This window comes from Populus alba, chromosome 8 (genome assembly GCF_005239225.2).
Source record: "Populus alba chromosome 8, ASM523922v2, whole genome shotgun sequence".
In the NCBI taxonomy this organism is placed as follows: Eukaryota; Viridiplantae; Streptophyta; class Magnoliopsida; order Malpighiales; family Salicaceae; genus Populus; species Populus alba.
Genome location: NC_133291.1, coordinates 9,349,403 through 9,369,738, shown reverse-complemented (window position 1 = coordinate 9,369,738; position 20,336 = coordinate 9,349,403). Strand labels below are relative to the sequence as shown.

Below are 20,336 nucleotides of genomic sequence, written 5' to 3'. Positions count from 1 at the left end.
AAACTCAGTAATTTATTTGTTTAGAAATAATCATTGACTTGAGCCAAAACTTTGTTGAAATTGATTCAAGATTTTGATTAAATTTGAAATTAGAATTTTTTTATCTTTCTACTTATACTACATCTCTTTGTTAAAAAAACTAAAATTGATTCGTGTTATTTTTTATAGAAACATGATTTTAAATGAAAAAAATATTTTTTGAATTACAATTTAAAGTAAAAAATCGATTTTCACAGGTCATATCAAATCAATTCTCAATTTATTTGGTCAAAAGGTTTGAATTTTAAAAAATTGCAAGATATTTAATTGTTTTTTTATGAACACACTAGTTTGAATGTAAAGAAAAGGTACTTAATCCTGATGTGTAAAGACTGGATGGGGATACCTTTTAGAGAAGACGAAAAAGAATTTACAGGAATAGATGTCATATTTTTACACGTAAGTTTTACTTGTTTAAGAGTATATTTATTTTTATGTTTTAAAATGTTTTTATAAAAATATTGTTTTTTTGTATTTTTATATACTAATATTAAAATTAATTTTTTTAAAATAATATATTATTTTAATATATTTTTAAATAAAAATATTAAAAAAAACCGGATTCACATTAACAAACAAACTAACAAACTATAAGAAGGAAGAATTTTATAATCACATTTGTAACACACTTTTTCCACATCATCTCTTTTCGTTGCAACAAAGTGAACAAAAACTAATTCCAAATGATTACATTGAGACTGTGGGAGGGTTAGTTTGGTCGCTGAGTGGGTTCACCTCCCATATTATTATTATTATTTACAGTTCAAATATTATGAAAGAATGAAAAAAATATTTTTTTATAAACATTTTAATATGCGTATGGATGATCTTTTTAATATTTAATTGGGATGTGGTTTAGTTTTAATATGTGAAAGTTAATTCAGGAACATCCCCATCACTAAAATTTTTTTTTTAAAAAAAAAAACCTTGCCGAGAAGCATCAAAGTTGCCGTTCACCTTGTTGTTTTCACGCACCAGACAAATGTTCGTGAAAGATGGGAAAATCTATATATATATATATATATATATATATATATAAAATAGAAAGCCGGGTGGCTGAAGCCATCTCAAGAAAAGTCGAAACTTTAGAGAAAAAGAAAACCAAAAGAGCGACAAACATTAAGATTGAAAAGCCAGTCTGCATGATCTTCACTCAACTAGTGGTAAAATACTAATCTATGATGACTTTTTGACTAGCTTGCTACCTCGGCACCGTCCAAATCCTTTCCATCAAATTCAGCACTCGGAAAACCTAGACTTTATTTTTTTATTTATTTATTTTTCCTGCTGCTTTCCGGTGAGGCTAGTGTTCGGGCCCCTCCATTTGTCATCTGAGCCCTTACACAGTTACACTGACTATTCTGAGAATCTTGTGATGCAAAATTTAACCAGGTATTGTTGCCAGAAATTCTGTACTTGGAAATAAAGTTTCTTTCGAAGAGAAAAAGGGCAGTACAAATCAGCAATATTGCTATTTGTTTTTTGACTTTTTTCAGAGCAAGGAGAAAAATTAGAAAAATAAGTAATAAAAAAGAAAGAAAGGAAGAGGTATTTTAAGTGTATTCATCTACCTAATGACAGTCAGATACGCAATCGCTGTCCTGTGGATCAAGCCGGTGACGACCACAAACTGTTCAACGGCATCCCGGCATTTCAGTTTGATTTAACCCATGAAAATATAAATATAAATAAATTATTCTATTACTTCAGCACGTGATTAACGACGGAGGTTTCAAGATCTTGAAAGATCATTCAGAATACAAGTATGGACCTAGTAGAGGTAATACGTATCTCATACAGCGTGTAAATGCCAGAAATACACAATATTATATTAATTTATTTGTGATACGATAACACAGGACTTTGGATTGGAAAGAGATAAATTCAAACCCACACAGACTCATGAAAATAGGAACCCCAGTTCCGTTTACCATCTATCCGAACTTGTTGCGTGAAAACAAAAGCAACAATCAACTCCTACTCCTCCTCATCTTCTTCTTCTTCTTCTTCTTCTTCAAGCACAAGCAAACTCAGCAGACTCAAGACCTCGTCAATCAATCAATCTTATTCAAAGGTACTTAGTGTGTCTTGCATGTGTGTGTGTGTGTGTTAATCCATTGGAAGGCTGGTCGTTTAGTCTTGAGTTACGCAATAGAAACAGCACTGTGTCCTTTCTTGATCGGCCTTCTTATTGTCTTCAAAGAATAATCTACTGGCCGGAAGATTTCTTGAGATGTTCATTTTTCTATCGCTGTTTTTTTTTTTTTGGGTGTGTGTTCTTGAGAGATATCATGAGTCTATCATCGTGTCTTTCATTGGTTGTTATTCTTCCTAGCGATTTACTGTTTATATGTAGTCTTCCCTTTTCCGATGAGCAGTGTTTTTAGTCTTCAAATCGTGCAAAGAAACCACAAACATAAAGATTGTTGAGATAAACACCTCCAGAAAAATGATATATTAATTTGTAGCCAAAAGATTCTTGAGATTTCTTGTTTTGGTTCTTAATTATACATTTCCTAAAAATATTTTTTTTCCCTTATAAAATCCAAAATGCAATAGTGAATGGATAATGAAATGACCGCGTACTTCGTTTTCGTTCATCTTTTTTGAATCGAAAGTATGCTTTGAAAGCAATGTGATTAGTATCTATCTATCTATTTATTTATTTTATATAGTAAAATTGCAGCATTTTATTTGAATTTATAAAAAATGGATATCTCATTCACTTTTTTTTCATGTCAAGTATATAATTTTTTATTATTCTTTATCCCATAAAAGGTTTTTAAAATGGACATAATTTAAAGCGGTGTTTATAGTTATGATATATGAATTACTTAATTATATGTTAATATATTTAAGTTTTAACACGAATTATAATTTTTTAAAATAAGTTCATTGTAAATTCTTTTTTAAAATAAATTGTAAAAGGCTCATATTATAAACTTTAGATTATGATGCATATTGAATATTTTTTGGCAAGATGTGAGAGAAAAAAATAATCAAGAACCCATCTTTTATGCTAGATGAACTTATATCATAACTATAGAAGTTCACTTGTATGTTATTTGATTTCTTATTATTTTTCTAACAAGGCCATTTTTTTAAATAAAATTATGAAATCAAATAATAGATATAATAGTATTCTCTAAAAAATCAAGAATAATTAAAAATTCAAATTCTACATGCACTGGTAGTTTTTTTAAAGAAATGGTTAATTATTTAATTAGTTGAATAATAATGGGTTAGCTTTGTCTGTTTCTTCAGTCTCTTTTATTCATGCTGTGATCTCAAATTGCTTGTTAAAATACCAAATAACTGCAGGGTGATTTTTTTCCCCCTCTCAGTGGACGCAGGGTAAAACACACTCCCACGAGTTATTTTCGATTTAGACAACCTTCTATGCTGTGACCAGTGGACCGAGAGTAAAAAATTTAAGGTACGAAGTTGAGTCGTCTTGTAAGAAAAAATGGTAGATTTCCAATTTTTGCATGCTTTTCCATATCCACTGAGACACTATTCTACCTATCTTTCAACTCTTGAAACTGAAGGTCTCTATGCCACTCCACTCTCCCTTTTCAATCAAATAGCAAACCAGCACTGAAAAAAAGCCACCAAACATCACGTTTTTAGTGTTTAAAAGGTATTTTTTTTAAAAAAATATATTTTTTTAATTTTTAAATTATATTTTCAGATTATTTTGATATCATCATATAAAAAATAATTTTTAAAAAATAAAAAATATATTGTGGTTTTTAAAGATATAATAATGTTAAAAATAATTTTTAAAAATAAAAAATATTAATTTAATATATTTCTAAATATTAAATATTTTAAAAAACAAACAGCCTGTACAGCTTTCCTTGGAGTATAATTAAATTAAACTAAAAACAAAAGATAATTGACCTGTCATCATCCTGTACTGTAAAGTCATGCACTGTTTTTTCTGTGAGGTTCGTACATCACAGGCAATACTATTCTGCTAGCCTTCCAATTGGTGTTATCGTCTAACGAATCATTTTAAAAATAAATTAATTAACACGTTTGTCAAATCATTGTTTTAGTTCGGCCGTGTCTTTTTTTCTACGCACGAGCCTTGTGTTGGCAATTTAATTTTGCCAAACAAGTCCTATCCTACCCTTGGTGAGCATCTCTGATTTGTTTCTTTGTTTTCATCGAGTTCAATTTGATCCCTGGCATGGTGCATTGCCAATGCTAGAAAAAAAAAAAAAACGAAAAAAAAAGCTGGTAGATATATCACAAGACGTGTTTAGAAGTAAGTCTCGCGTTAGAAGATTTTTAGACACGATATTTATTAAAGTTCTCTCCTCACATTTATCACAAACACAAGATGTGTTTTTTTAATTAATATAAGTACTCCAACTTGTATATACTTTGATTTATTTTATAGGTTTTAAAATTAATAACTATATAAACTTTTAATAATTTTAAAATTTATGAAATATAAACTAATAATCTTTAAAAAACAAACTTAATATTTGACTAATTGAATAATACCTCTTAAGGTTTTTAAAATTAAATTTTATTCATGAATTAATATATATATATATATTTGATATTGCAGTAGTTATTGTATTTTAAAGAATATTTTTATTTAAAAATATATTGAAATAATAATTTTTATTTATTTTTTAAAATTTATTTTTAATATTAACGTATCAAAATAATCTAAAAATACTAAAAATATAATTTTTTTAAAAATATTATCCATTTAATTAGCATAGCTCAGAAAAAATAAAGAATAAAGGAGGTTATTTATTTAAGAGGTATTTGAAAGTGTAATAATAATGGTTTTTTAAAATATTTTTCACTTGAAAAAACACTAAAATAATATATTTTTTTTATTTTTTAAAATTAATTTTTGATATTAGTAAATTAAAATAATATAAATATATATAAAAATAATTTAAAATATATTTTTTAAAATTTTAATAACAAATATGTTGAAACTCAGTGAAAAAAAAACGGAAAGTTAGCACAGCTCAGAAAACAAAAAGAAAAAGAAAAAAAAGAAAGGAGGGGTATGAACCATGAAGGAATCACACCAGCAAAAATAAGTAATTATCCAAATAAGAAAGAGGGCAATTGGTAATTTCAAAATAACGAGCCCACCCGTAGCCCACCCGCAGGTTCCAGCTAGCTAGCCTGCCTGCCTTTCTGTTTAGCCACAGCATCTCCGTGAGGACCGTGACCCTGCTGAGCTCTGCTGATCAAGCACTCCAAAAAAGAGAAAAGAAATAAAATAAAAAACCAAATTATTAATCAGCAATAAACAAGAAAGGAAGAAAAAGAAACCGAAAATATATTAGCAGCACCGAATACTAATAAAAAGCAAGTAACAACATCGCGAGAAAAGGAAAAAAAAACAAAATTGATCCTCTCAGATCTGAAATTTCCCTTCTTTTGATCTCAAAAACAAACAAATGTTCAGATTTGAACAGCAAAAGATGAGGAAAAGGATTGCATTTTCATTTTGATTTATTTCTCTTTTTTTCTTAGGGAGTTGGAATCTGTCCATTTCTTCTCTTCTCTTCTCTTCTCTTTTTGTTTTTGCTGGTTTGTGCGGAGATGGCCGACGCCGTGATTCCTCCCGCCGTACTTCGTAATCTCTCCGATAAGCTCTATGAGAAGCGAAAGAATGCGGCTCTCGAGGTCTCTCTCGCTCTCTCTTTCCAATTCGTGTTTTTCGTATACGATTTTGTATTTCTAGGTTTTGATTTCCTATTTACGTAGGTCGAGGGAATTGTGAAGTCGCTGGCGGCCACTGGGGATCACGAGAAGATATCGATAGTCATCAATTTGTTGACCAACGAATTCACCTCCTCAACCCAAGCCAACCACCGCAAGGTTTTTGTTTTTTCCTTGAAAAAAAAGGAATGTGAATTATTTTTCAATTTCATTGTTTTGATTCAATTGCGACATAATTTTGGCATTTTTATTTGTCTTTATGCAGGGAGGATTGATAGGACTAGCAGCTGCAACAGTAGGGTTAACTACAGAAGCAGCCCAACATCTCAATGTTAGTGATCTGAAACTCCTCTATTTACTTGTTTGAACCTTTTCTGTGATCGGGCTCTAGTTTCGGTGTTCAATTTTATTGATAGATAGGCAACAAGTTTTTAAATTTTTTCAGCATAACCGGGCAGACACGTTCCTAATTTTGAGCTTTGTACAAACTATGGTTAGAATTTTAAGTTCATGCTTTGAACTGAGCTTAGTCACTTTCTTTGGGATTATGAGCCATTTAGCGAGGGTTAAATATTTGATTTATTGAACATAGTTGATGGAACTACGTTCAATATTGTATGACATTTGGCTTTTGTGTGAAGTTATTATTGTCTTGTCTTATTTTTTCTTTTTGCAAAGCTTCTGTATTATGTTCTTACTTCATTCTGGAATCTTAAAATAAAGAATGTACTGATCGGAAGTTATTTGGATGAAATAGATATGTGACAACAGATTTCATTTGAGACGAAAAACTCGTGTAAAATATGGTTAATTTCACAGAGGAATAAAAAAGGGGAAAATGTCCAATGGGATTAAGGATGATTGGTGTTCCTGAATAAATAGATTGCAATAGCACAAAGAAACTTTGATAAATGTTACTGGATTACCATGACAAGTATAAACCATTGTGTTTGAATAATGGATATAAAGAAACACAACATAGCAGTTAGTAAAATAACATTTGAAAGTTCATTTTCACAAATAGAGAGTACTAGACTCTCTAGACCTGCTTAAAGGTCTGGTGTGCAGAAGCAAGAAAAACAAGCTCCACCTTTTGTTTAGCATTCCTAGAAAGGAACATGAATGGTTTATGATGATGCTGTGGCTAAGGGACCATTTGCTACTGCAAATCCTTTGTAGATGCTTTGAGCAATGACACCGGATCTGCAAATTAAATGCAATCTTATATGAGGTGCTGTATTCCCTAGCAAATGCTTTCATCAACAATTGTTGTGGGTGGTTACGCTTAGAAGGGTTCACTAAGACAAATATGTAGTTGTCTAAAAAAGGCACCTATAGAAGTGCTTATAGTATTTTGTTCCCTAACTTGATTTTATTATTGGTATCTGCAAGAAGATATTTCTGTGTTTCTGAATCAAAGACTTATTCCAACCTTACTCTAGGCTCTTAGTAATAAAGCCTAGACCCAAAGGCAAGAGTGTGTTTGTACCTGTTTGTTGCATGTTCTTAGAACTAGCTTTTTGGGTCTCTGAATATACCATACAGATATTACAAAAGAAATCTAGGAAGCAACAATTATATTTCAACTTAAACAAGCATAGCTGCTGTACTGTTATAGAATGAAATGAATGTCAATTTATCAGGTGAATTTGTAAGTTATGAACCAAAATAACAACTCACCCCCCCCCCCCCCCCCCAATTTTACTGGATCTGGAAACACAAGTTGACACTCAAGGTTCTTGCTTTCCTTTGAATAATGATACCAGATTAGTCAATCTGTTTAATGGTTATGATTTATTGTAGGATAGAGAGTCTGGTAAGGTTATCTTACCATATATTTGTACCGTCTGTTATGTAGTTGGGATATGTAACACCATCCCTTTGCATGTTGTCTAGTCAGTTTCTATATGTAAAACAAACTGTATGTGATTTTGTGTCAACATGGGTGATCCAAGTGCAATAAAGAGCTTGTTATTGATGTATTTGGGAGGACTCAAGAGGGAGAAAGATTGAAAGATACTGGGAAGTGCTGTTCTGCTGTTTATGGAACACTGACTGGGATTCTAATTTTTTGACAATCTTCTCTACTGTGGCAAATATTATGAGACAGAACAGTGTAGTAGTCATTTCCAGAATGAGAAAAAAATACTATGCAGTATTGTTTAAGAATGAACTTTTTGTGAATTAGAGTGATGGAGGGTGCATCAGTCTGCTATATTTTGTTTTGATTTTATTCAGCAGCCGGAGAACATCATGAGAATTTTTTTTTTTTCAATTCTTAGTTTTTTTCTCCCCCTTTTCATTTGTATAATATTTATATTTCACTATTGCTTTGGATGTATCTTGCCAGCAAATTGTGCCACCTGTACTTGATTCTTTTGTTGACCAAGATAACAGAGTTCGTTATTATGCTTGTGAAGCTCTGTATAACATTGCTAAGGTGAGAATGGAAATGGTTGATAGCCTGATTTATATTTTATCCTTTTTCTTGTTATGTTTGGTGCTTAACATACTGTTTTATACTGGCATGCAGGTGGTTAGAGGAGATTTTATTATTTTCTTTAACCATATTTTTGATGCCTTATGTAAACTTTCGGCAGATTCAGATCCCAATGTACAAAGCGCTGCTCATCTTTTGGATCGGCTTGTAAAGGTAATAATTGCTCTAAACCTTGAATTTATTAATTTCTTGTACTTGATGTGTTAGTAAGGTTGGGATCCTCTTAAATTTTCAATTCTCATATTTACTATAATGAAACAGGACATTGTTACTGAAAGCGATCAATTCAGGTGTGTACAATAGACATGCACTTCGAGAATTATCTGAAGTCTTTATGAACTGTTCTGATAAATTAAAAGTCCTATGTTTTAATGTTTTTTTTTTAGCATTGAAGAGTTTATACCGTTGTTGAGAGAACGTATGAATGTCCTAAATCCCTATGTCCGACAATTTTTGGTGGGATGGATTACTGTATTGGACAGTGTTCCAGATATAGATATGCTGGGTTTTCTTCCTGATTTTCTAGATGGTAATCCATGTTCTTTGTTTCAAATCTAACATGCATCTTTGTTTTGTACTTGTATATTGCTTCTTAGTTGATACCTTACCAACTGTTGATAAATCTCAGGTTTGTTCAATATGTTGAGCGATTCTAGCCATGAAATACGACAACAAGCTGATTCTGCTCTTTCAGAGTTTCTTCAAGAAATTAAGAACTCCCCAGTAAGATTTCTGCTTAATTACAATCTCATCTATTGTAGTTTCTAATTCCAGGTCACTTGCCTTTGAAAAACATTGTTCCAGCAATAAATACAAATGCATTCACATTATTTTCTTTGTTTGATATGCTTTGGTTGGCATCAAGTGTTTAGATATAAAAACAAATATTTTGTTCATTTTTGTAATTTTCTGACTCGAACAGTACTACTGTTGAAGTCTGTAGATTATGGTCGTATGGCTGAAATACTGGTTCAGAGAGCAGCTTCTCTAGATGAATTCACTCGGTTAACAGCTATTACTTGGGTAAGCAGATTCATATTTTGAATTTATATATATGTGTGTGTGTGTAAATTTATATTTCTACAGCGTACCCTGCAATTTCTCCCCTTGTACAATATCTTCTCTGGTGTTCTTCTATGATGCATGCATTTGTTGATGTCACAAGTGTGTGCAAATTTATTTTTCTACAGCGTACCCTGTAATTTGTCTCCTTTTACTATATCTTCCATGTTTTATCTTCTATGATGCACGTGATTGTCGATGTTGCAAGTTGTTTTGAGTTTTTGACAAGTTATTGCTTCATTGGAATTTATAATCTTTTTATCACATTAACTGTGCAGATAAATGAGTTTGTGAAACTTGGTGGTGAACAACTTGTTCCTTATTATGCTGATATTCTAGGAGCCATTCTGCCTTGCATTTCTGACAAAGAAGAGAAAATTAGAGTGGTAAGCTGGTTTAAACTCTCTGAAAGATGAAAAATCTGTGATTATCTTGTAATGCTGAGACCTATTTTTTGGTTTCAAGGTTGCTCGTGAAACCAATGAAGAGCTCCGTGCAATCAAGGCTGATCCTGCCGAAGGATTTGATGTTGCAGCAATTCTCTCCATTGCAAGGAGGTATAACTTTGTAACCTGCCAAAACAAAAATTCAGTTTAAAAAATGCTAGCAATTTGCTTTTTAGTAGTTCTTATGAAGACCTACAATTAAAGTGCTGACAACCCTCACAAACATAGTGATGGTGGTGTCTCTGAAATGAAGACCATCTAAAATGATTTGTGGTGGCTATTGATTCTTTTTACTGTTCAGGCAATTATCGAGTGAGTGGGAGGCTACTCGAATTGAAGCATTGCACTGGATATCAACCCTTTTAAACGGACACCGTATTGAGGTAATCAGACTTTGCCTCTGTTTACAAAAATAAACACAGTGTTTGCAACTCGGAAAAAAGCAGCTTGAAGTTGCTTTTTGTTATCTTGTGGTCTAAACGCAAATGGTAATGGTTCCCACAAACAATAACTTGTGTTTAGAACATAACCACACGATTTATTTTTGTGGTCTGCTCCAAAAGCAGAAGCAGCCACAAAAACAAACACTCTCTTTATTGATAAGTCATGCGCATTTAATTTTTTATTTGTTCTCTGAACTGCAAATATTGTAAATTTAGTTTCTTGTATGTTTGTAATGCTCCCATAACTCTGAATTAGTTCCAAGTCTTAAAATCAGAGTCTTCAAGGGTGTCAGCCCATTTGCAGTCAACTTCTGGTTTCATGTTCTTAACACAGACAAGAACTTTGGTTATGATTATGTGGCACGAAGGAAGGGACTGAAAGCTATATCTAGCTTGGTCCTTCCATTGAATAAGTAGATACTTCTTTGGGCTTGCATTTTTTAAAATTCTCTAGACCAGATATGACTAAAGGTGTTAAATGTTTTTATGTGAAACAGGTCTTGTCTTTTCTAAATGACATATTTGATACCCTTCTCAAAGCACTGTCAGATCCATCTGATGAGGTAATCTTTGTACATTCGATTTATGCCAGAAGTAATAGATCATTTTGCTCATATTTGATACCCTTCTCTTTAAGGCTCATCTTTTTTTTTTTTTACTAGAAGTGCAGTCATTTTATAGAGTGACAAATTTTATAATTGTAATTATTCCTTTCAGAATTTTTTATGCCAGAAGTAATAGATCATATTGTTCATATGTATGCATCTGGATTGATGGTTTTTTTTTTTTTTTAATCATAATAGAAGGTTGCCCATGAGATTGGCCTCTTTACACTTGTGTTTAATATCCATTGAACTTTCAATTTATTTGCAAACAGAACAAAACAAACGTAATTCATTATATGGTAAATTGAAAGCTCAATACTATCTCGTTCACTAGTTTTGCTTGATACATGTTAGATTGCCCTGGTTGACTCTGGATGGATCTATTGTATGTAAAACTATCCGTAATTGGATTTGACTTTCCTTCTGACCTATGATCACCCTCTACTCATAGAACATAGAGAACTAAAAACCACTTGATGAAGGAAGCAGTCCTGGTCTCGTGTAAAGAAAGAATCCCAATCTGATTTCTATCCCGCATATCACAACATGTGGCAATCAGTTTCTTTTGGGAACATGAGAATGGTATGCCCAGCTAATTGAGGGACATCACAAATTTCCCCTCAATCTCCAGGTCCACTGAAAGCAGTCCTGGTTTCGTGTAAAGAAAGAATCCCAATCTGATTTCTATCCCGCATATCACAGATTCACAACATTTGCCAATCAGTTTCTTTCGGGAACATGAGAATAGTATGCCCAGCTAATTGAGGGACATCACAAAGATTAGGACCTGAAGTTTCGTGCTAGGTGCTCATGTGTTTTGTATGGGTGGAAGCTGGTGGAAGGGTTTTCACATCACAATTGTCCATGGCCGTCATCTTCAATTTACTTTGCTGTTTTGTACATAAATTTACTGTCATATGGTTTTGAAAAAGGTGCAAAAGCCAAAACAATTTTACTTTAATTGAAACAAATCGCCCTGCAGAAAATCTTATAGATATAATCTTGGAGATCTCTTTCTGAGTGCTATTTCTTTTATTGTGTTTTGCACTATTTCAAAGTCATGGAGGTGTATGGCATCAAAAACAAATCATAGGATTCTAATAGTGAAATCCCACTAAACCATGTGATAAAGAGTACTTGGTCTATTTGTACACATATATTTCTGTTTCTTGTATCTTCCAATACATCAGCCATTAGATTAATATTTTTATCACCATGGATCATACAACTCATCAGGCCTGCCCATGAAGTAGGTCTGTTTCTGCCTAAGGAAAGTATAAACTCCGTGGCTGAAATTTATCTCATTTGTTTAGAATCTCATTTCCATCATCTTTCTTTTCTCTGGACTTCTATTTTCCTTGTAATGTCCCCTGTGGATACACCTTTTCATTTGCCAACCAGAAAAACAAACACTTAGGATCTCAATCTTGTTATGGTCAATCTATTAATTTTATTGCTTTCATATGCATACAGATCAAAGAAACATCCTGTACTGTTTTTTTATATAATTAATTTGTTGCAATTCTGATTTTGTCCCTAGGTGGTACTCCTTGTTCTTGAGGTTCATGCATGCATAGCGAAGGATCTGCTACACTTCCGCCAACTTGTTGTTTTCTTGGTGCATAATTTCCGCAATGATCATTCTCTTCTAGAGAAGTGAGCCTCTTGCTCTCATCTTGCTTTTTCTTTATTTGTAATTTTTTTAGTGTTTGCAGCTTAGTTGGTCTGCCAGTGGCAGTTTAAGTGTAGCTTTAATCACGTGTCTTATTTCTTCTGCAAACTATTCTTTTGTTTTCTTAGGCGCGGTGCTTTGATAATCCGACGACTCTGTGTTCTTTTAGATGCTGAAAGGATCTATCGTGAACTTTCTACAATATTAGAGGGGGAAGCTGACCTGGATTTTGCATCTATCATGGTTCAGGTTTGCTCATTATCTGGGAACATAAAACTGGGGTGCTTGAGGGCCAAATGGAATAATACTTTTCAGGGATTTTCTTGTTTACTTTTCTTATATATATATTGCATTGGCAATGCATAATTGGGAAAATAGTGAAGGCAAAAAAATTTGAATTTTTTTCTACCTGTTGTTCGATTTTACTTGATTACAATCTTTCTTCTTTTCCCCAGGCTTTGAATTTGATTTTACTCACATCCTCTGAGTTATCTGAGCTTCGAGATCTTTTAAAACAATCTCTGGTGAATTCTGCTGGGAAAGATTTATTTGTTTCTTTATATGCTTCATGGTGCCATTCGCCCATGGCAATTATAAGCCTTTGTTTATTAGCACAGGTAAGTATTTAAGATCTTGCCATGGTCATACCCTATCATCTCTTGTGAAGTTTAAAGCTATATGAATTTCATGCATTCATCCATCTTTGTCCTTTCTTCGCAGACTTATCAGCATGCCAGTACCGTGATTCAGTCACTGGTAGAGGAAGATATTAATGTCAAATTCTTGGTACAGCTGGATAAATTAATTCGTTTGCTGGAAACTCCCATCTTTGCTTACCTTAGATTGCAGGTGCCCTGGTTAAACACACGATTCTTAGTTACCTCTGTTTTGCCTATAATTTATAACTTTATTAGTTGTCAATAAAAGAATTTGACATGGATAAATATTTATTTTGATTTCTTTTGGTCATTTGTGGATTGTCTAATATTTGGTAATTCCATGGATTTCTATGTCTGAATAGAAAAAAAAAATTTGTTCGCTTATTGTTATGTAATTTGATCTGGCATGGAATGCATGTCCCTTGCAAGATTGTGTTGCAAGGTCATTTGCTTAGTCTTTCTTGTTATGCTGAGTGTTTCTGCCATTTTGTGGTTCTTGCAGCTTCTTGAACCTGGAAGATATACATGGTTGTTAAAAGCTTTAAATGGTCTTCTGATGCTGCTCCCACAGGTACCTGAAGAATTGTATACTGCTCCCACTGAATTTCTTGAATTTTTATATGTAAAGGCTGCTGTTTCACACACACATGCATGTTTGTCTATTGTTCTTGCATGCATGAATGCATGTATACGGTTTGGAAAAATGTTACTCATCTACTTTTTAATGAATCCTATTTCATTTTTCTGACACTCAGATTGTCTTAGATTTAATATGATTATGGTGCCATTTAACTTTCTTAGAGATTAATACTGAGGGGAATACGTCATCTAAGGGTGCAGACCATGTATATGTTTCTGAATGCTTCTGGTTTGTTTGTCTGATGGACCTTTAACAAGGGTTTTGTTTACCTTTTATGAATGGTGGAAGGTGGTATATAGGATGCATGTTTATTTTCTATTGTCTCTAATTGTGAAGGAGAGGCTCAATCTTGCAATTAATGTTACAAAATAAGGAGCGGCGGTGACCAATTGATGAAATATTAAATGCTTTTCCAACTTTCAGTGGTGGTGGTTATTTGAAAAGACAAGCTTGATCTAGATTACTGCTAAAGAGCTCCGTTATAGATTGATGAGCATTTAAGTGCTTCCTTGCTTATGAGATGCTATTAGTGTTACTGCCACCTCACTATAGCTTCTCATGTTTCTTTTTCATTGGCTTCATGAATGCAGCAAAGTGCCGCTTTTAAGATGCTGCGAACTCGTTTAAAAACTGTTCCTTCATATTCCTTCAGTGGTGATCAAGTTAAGCGAACATCTTCAGGAAACCCTTACTCTCAGATTCTACATGACATTCCATGTGGATCGCAAATCTCTGAGGATGGTGATGTAAACCAGGATGTAGGGACTTCTAATTTGCATAATGGAATTAACTTCACTTCAAGGCTGCATCAGTTTGCACAAATGCAACGTCAACACCGAATGCATGCAAAAGTGCAGGCACAGTCTCGCAACAGTTCTGCTTCATCATCAAAGGTTTGTTGAATACCTTCATCGCATTATTTTCTATTTGTTATCATGTTTAATTAAACTGCTTTTGGCATTCAGATTTATGATAGGAGTAGAATTTTAGGGGAATTAGGAGAGGAGCAAGAATGACTAGACTAGAGAGTAGAGAGCACATTTAGGGAACTTTGGTTGGTATTGGCTAGTAGAGTAATTTGTGGGCTTATCATGAAGTTCCTTTGTTGTGAGAGGTTCATCTCAATTGGCACATGATGAAGGTGGATAGGGTGTTTTTGTCAAGGGGAAGACATTCTTAGGTATTTGTAAACATTATCAAGTTTATGTTTGTCCGCAGTGGCAAAACATCTAAATATTTAATCGTGTTTAATTTTTCTGGTTGTCTTTTCACTTCGGCTTTGATTCTGCGGTGTTTTGCTTGGAATTACTGTGCCCTATTATTCATGCAGGATGTACAAAGATCAGAGGAACCGGGGCACCAACTTCCTTTGGATAATAGTGAGCCTCCTTCAAGATCATCTAGAAAAGGCCCAGGGCAGCTACAACTTTAATCATGTTTTTCACAGGAGATGAGAGAGGTGGTATAACTTGTAAAATTGTATATCGTAGCTTGCCTTTTTTTATGGATGCTGGGATGGTAAAAGAGATGGTTTTGATTTGAGATAAGCTTAGGTTCTCCTGAGCTTCTTCTTCTTTTTTATTTTTTATTTTATTTTTGGAGACGGTGACATGCATGTGGTTCTTTTATATTTTTTTTATTGAAAACCACATGGGAGCAAATTATTTTAGAGAATGCAGTTTGTCTGTCTACTTCACAGCTCAGCTGTTATGGCCACCTGAAGAAACAAAAAATAAGGAATCAGCTAATTCATGTATTCATCACATCGATCTTTGCCAAATGTATGCTTACACTAATTTTTATCAATCGATCCTTTTCATCTCCCGTTTCTTTGTGTTTATATGAAAGCAATCAGCAAACACCTTATCCAGCTGTAGTTTAATGCAAACATCTCTGTATTATGGCTCTTTAACAAGCATGATACTGCGACGGTTTCCAAAGGAAGTCTACCCATCCCACATCGGCTCATAGTGGCACTTTTGAAATTTGTATATTGGCGTGACGGAAGGCAATCAGGCATCTTGGGGGGTGTGGGGTAGGGATCAGTACATGCGTCTGCAAACCCTAAACCTGTCCCTCTCTCGGGGGAGTTCAAATAATGGAGGGTCTTTGACCAGTGTTTCCCCTCAAAAGTGGTTTAAAAATAAAGAAACGCTGATGCTCTTACCTTTGCATGGTGGCTGTTTCCCTTGTTGACAAGTCTCCCCTTGAGAGGAGTATCGAGGTGGTACCGCTTACATCTGGCCGGTGTCTCGGGGTACTGGATTCCTCGCCTCTCTACCACCACCCGCTTTTTTAATGACATTGAGTTAATATTAAACATTCTGAAATTTCGGACACTGTTGTGATATTTTGACAGATCTGATGAAAAGATCAGTCACTCAAGAGTGAGCAAAACAAAAATTCCTGATTGATAGATCCGACAGCTACAATTCAAGATGGGGTAGAGCTCAGTCCATCGACCAGTGAATATTTAATGGTAATTGCATCCAAATCATCCTTGCCAGAAAGTCTTATTAGTGATTTGCATATTTCCGTTACGGGGCCAAAAACTTGCAACTTGTTCTGCTGTAAGATTGCCAGTCAAACTGGTAATATCTTTGATGCAGCTGCTAACTGAAGACGACGATTGCAATAAACTATCATAATTCACCAGAATTTACAAAAATCCACATTCAGATTACAAAACTGGAGCATGCCAGTGGAAGCTTCCTTGCGCCCTAAAATCCAAACCCTATAACCATCCACCAAAACTATCTAAATCTTGGTTGGGAAAGACGGATAAAAAAAGTCGTGCAGACAGCGCCAAAGAGACAAGTAGTCAGAGCATCTTATTTAGATATTCATTTTTCAATTAAGTATTTATAAAGCATAGATCTTCTCCAGATCCGAGTTGTACTCATCAGAGTCTGGTATATTTGCCGAGTACACTGACCAAGAAAACGATTTGCTTCCACTTGCCCTTTTGATGCGCCTCTGGGAATCCCGGAAAGCTCCAAAATGCTGCCGGAAAACAAAGTAGCACATGCTTGCGAGTGTCCCAACTAGAATTGGTGCCCCTGTTAAAGTTATGGTTATAGCCATCCAAGAACTTTTCTTTCCTACAACCACAAATGCTATTGACAGAAATGCTCCACAAGTGCATGCACAGGCAGCCCACATCAGCTTGTTAACTATGGAAACTAACTGTTTCTGAGCCTGAGTGTCCCAGGCCACCAAGGTGATCTGAACCACAACAACCGCTAACGATATAAAGAGAGATGTTGCATTTAAGAGGCAGAAAACTTGAAAACCAACATTGCCAGCTATACTAGCTTTCCCTGTTTCAGCTCCATCCTTTATATATTGCCCAGGTAAGTTGAAGATAGCCAAGAAAGCAATCGAGGCAAAAAGAACAGCAACAACAGTGACAGAGTTGGTTGTATTCTGGACAGCTTCTCTATGGATTTTCCTTAGTTCTTTTGCAATACCAGAAACTCTTCGGTTGGTTTTTTCATTTTGTATAAGTTGTGAATGCACCTCGTGCTTGATATCACTAACTGTCCTCTTAAGTTCCATTGCTTCATCCATTTGACCAACATGCCGAGCATGCTTGGCACCAGCCTCTGTGAGAGCTTCCTTGATTTCCAAGGCAGATTCTCCATATGGGAGTTTATCAGCCAAATCCATCGCGGTTTCATGCTGATTATTGATGATGTTAACATCAATAGATATATAGTTCAGCAAAAGGCTTATTATCTGAGAAACAGAGAACATAGTATAAGCATGATGCGACTGGGAAGAGAAATGGCAGGAAAAAACTCCTTGAACAGTAGTGCCAAGGCTACAGAAAAAGATCCAGGGAGAAGCTAGTAAGCTCGTAATCACTCCATGAATCAACACATCAGATTTGGTCATCGTATAATACATTCATTCGAGGTGAGAATTGGATAAAAGACAGACAAGAACGACATGTTCTCGTATTTCATTAGCAATCGATAGTTAAAGTACCTGGGGGCGCGATTTCCTTGTCGCTACATGCACTGCCGTGTTACCTTTCTTGTCACGCTCATTTAGTATTGAGCAATCAGCAAGTAATATCTCCTCTACAACAGATGTGCTCTGACCCTTTACAGCCATATGGAGTGCAGTCTGGCCTTTCTTATCTTTGATGCAGACAATACCAGGATCACGATGTATAAGCACTTTTACCATGTCAAGAAGGCCATACCTGGCAGCTGTGTGCAGAGAAGTTTTCTCATTTTTACGCACTATCCTCAATGAGCTGACATCAACATCCAGTATGGCATTCACCACGTCCAGGTGATCTTTAACAGCGGCTGAATAGAGGGGGCTAGTATTGGAGGAGTCACATACCTTGCAAAGCTCAGGCCACGTGACCAAGAGGTCCTTCACGATGCCTAAAACCAATATTCAATACCATAAAGAGTTAAACGACCTGCCACCAACTAACTAGTTAACAAAATGCTGGCGGTGAGGCACAATCCTGAACGGAAATATTAAATATAGCTACCTTACGTAAATGAAGCTCAATCTTCATGAGCACAATCTCCTACGCGTCTATGATTATGCAAAGCAAACGTTCTATTCGACTCTAGCCAATTTCAATCAGCAGTGATCTATATAACTTTCAAAGAAAAATATAGTTGAATTGCTGCTTCAACTGACCACTTTTATCCAGCAAATGACATATATTATGGAAAGCCATTCTCCCTTACATGTGCCCAATCAAGGAAAAGAACCATAACCAAGACCTCCCATTACATAGAAATAACACTATTACCATGCATTTAAAAACATGAACACTGTGCTGTTTGAAATCGCAGCCATAGACCTCCAATCACACATATACAGTGGACATCGGAGTCAATTCAAATGAGTAAAGAAGCCATTTAAACAAAAAGGCGATAACTTTACAAATCAAAGTCTAGAAGCACAAATTCAAATGAACACTGTGCTGGCGGTGAGGCACAATCCTGAACGGAAATATTAAATATAGCTACCTTACGTAAATGAAGCTCAATCTTCATGAGCACAATCTCCTACGCGTCTATGATTATGCAAAGCAAACGTTCTATTCGACTCTAGCCAATTTCAATCAGCAGTGATCTATATAACTTTCAAAGAAAAATATAGTTGAATTGCTGCTTCAACTGACCACTTTTATCCAGCAAATGACATATATTATGGAAAGCCATTCTCCCTTACATGTGCCCAATCAAGGAAAAGAACCATAACCAAGACCTCCCATTACATAGAAATAACACTATTACCATGCATTTAAAAACATGAACACTGTGCTGTTTGAAATCGCAGCCATAGACCTCCAATCACACATATACAGTGGACATCGGAGTCAATTCAAATGAGTAAAGAAGCCATTTAAACAAAAAGGCGATAACTTTACAAATCAAAGTCTAGAAGCGATTAATCTAATTGTGAGCATACCACAGACAAGAAGACAGTAATTAAGCATATAAGTAGACCAAAAAGGCAAAAAAGAATAACAGAAAACCTACCCAAGTGACCCTTCTTAGCAGCAAGATGGAAGGCATTCAAGTCAGACTTAGACCTGATCTTCACAGTTTCTAAATCACAAAGCTTTACCAAATATCTAAAAACCTCTTCCAAATTTTTATCAGCAGCTATATACAAAGCAGTCTCTCCTGCATCAGTCTGCAAGGACATTAGATCAGACGCATCAGATGGCTGCTCCCCCACTATCTGTTTCAAAGAGTCAAGGTCGCCTGATCGGACGGCTGTGAAGAATCTTTGGTAGGCTATGAAGCGTAGAGATGATTTTGATGGCTCCATCATCATCGTCATCGTCATAATAATAATAGCATTAGCTTAATTTGTATGCATAACATACGGGCTCGTTTCTTCAACAGAGAAAAATCAGGTACGAACCATCCAGTGTCAAGCTTCTCTTTCTCAAAAGTTTTTATCCTTTTGAGGTCTCTCTTCTTCTGCTTCTGCTTAGTTGAGCTCAGGTTTGTATATTGCTTTTAAAAGTATTTTTTTAAAAACAATATTAAAAAAATGTTTTTTTTTTCACGGCCACAAGCGCGCCTTTGGACAGTGGACTTCTTCTGCGTGATAGTCGCCGGACTCATGACTTGATTTGATTGGACATTTCCGACTGTATTTATTTTTATTTAGTCCTGTTACTTTAGATAGCTTAATAATTTAGTCCTTTATATTTTTTTTAAAACAAACTAATCACTTGACTTATGTTCATCGTTGATTTATTAAAACTTTTGCCGCTTTTTTCTTAATTCTAAAGGTACCTTGTCACTTTTTAAGCTCTTAAAGAAAAACAGATGCTCGTAATAATATAAAAACACCCCTCATAAGTCAAAGGAGCTAAGTTATATGCTTTGAAATTTGTAGAACTAAGCTATGATTATGTTTAAGAGTTAGGGACTGAAAATAATTTACTTGACTTAGAGGGTGTTTCACACTAGGTTTCAAAAATATTCTTAAAAATTAAAAGTTAATATATTTTTAATATTTTTAAATTATTTTAATATACTAATCTTAAAAATAATTTTTTTAAAAAAA

The 20,336-nt window shown here is 34.5% G+C and overlaps 2 protein-coding genes across 4 annotated transcripts; one reads left to right on the top strand and one right to left on the bottom strand.

Moving 5' to 3' along the window:
• The first annotated feature begins 1,957 nt into the window (after positions 1 to 1,957).
• LOC118054249 (protein VAC14 homolog) lies at positions 1,958 to 15,446 on the top strand. 3 transcript variants are annotated; one of them, XM_035065753.2, is made up of 22 exons: positions 1,958 to 2,113; positions 3,384 to 3,475; positions 5,557 to 5,709; positions 5,791 to 5,904; positions 6,011 to 6,076; positions 8,096 to 8,185; positions 8,279 to 8,398; positions 8,507 to 8,535; positions 8,632 to 8,774; positions 8,874 to 8,968; positions 9,182 to 9,268; positions 9,586 to 9,693; positions 9,773 to 9,864; positions 10,055 to 10,136; positions 10,694 to 10,759; positions 12,342 to 12,457; positions 12,602 to 12,722; positions 12,929 to 13,090; positions 13,194 to 13,322; positions 13,635 to 13,703; positions 14,363 to 14,665; positions 15,103 to 15,446. In XM_035065753.2, the coding sequence occupies exons 3-22, from the start codon at positions 5,626 to 5,628 to the stop codon at positions 15,202 to 15,204; spliced, it is 2,178 nt and encodes a 725-aa protein (XP_034921644.1). In that variant the 5' UTR covers positions 1,958 to 2,113; positions 3,384 to 3,475; positions 5,557 to 5,625; the 3' UTR covers positions 15,205 to 15,446. The 3 variants fall into 3 exon arrangements, with proteins under 3 accessions (XP_034921644.1, XP_034921652.1, XP_034921635.1); XM_035065761.2 differs by having other exon boundaries at positions 1,982 to 2,113; positions 3,361 to 3,475; XM_035065744.2 differs by lacking the exons at positions 1,958 to 2,113; positions 3,384 to 3,475 and having other exon boundaries at positions 4,936 to 5,709.
• Positions 15,447 to 16,401: 955 nt separating this feature from the next.
• On the bottom strand, positions 16,402 to 19,791 carry LOC118054264 (ankyrin repeat-containing protein At2g01680). The gene is made up of 3 exons (XM_035065773.2): positions 19,292 to 19,791; positions 17,763 to 18,172; positions 16,402 to 17,510 (listed from the first exon to the last, which is right to left on the bottom strand). Exons 1-3 carry the CDS (start codon positions 19,602 to 19,604, stop codon positions 16,635 to 16,637), a joined length of 1,599 nt encoding a protein of 532 aa, XP_034921664.1. The 5' UTR covers positions 19,605 to 19,791; the 3' UTR covers positions 16,402 to 16,634.
• Positions 19,792 to 20,336: the final 545 nt, after the last annotated feature.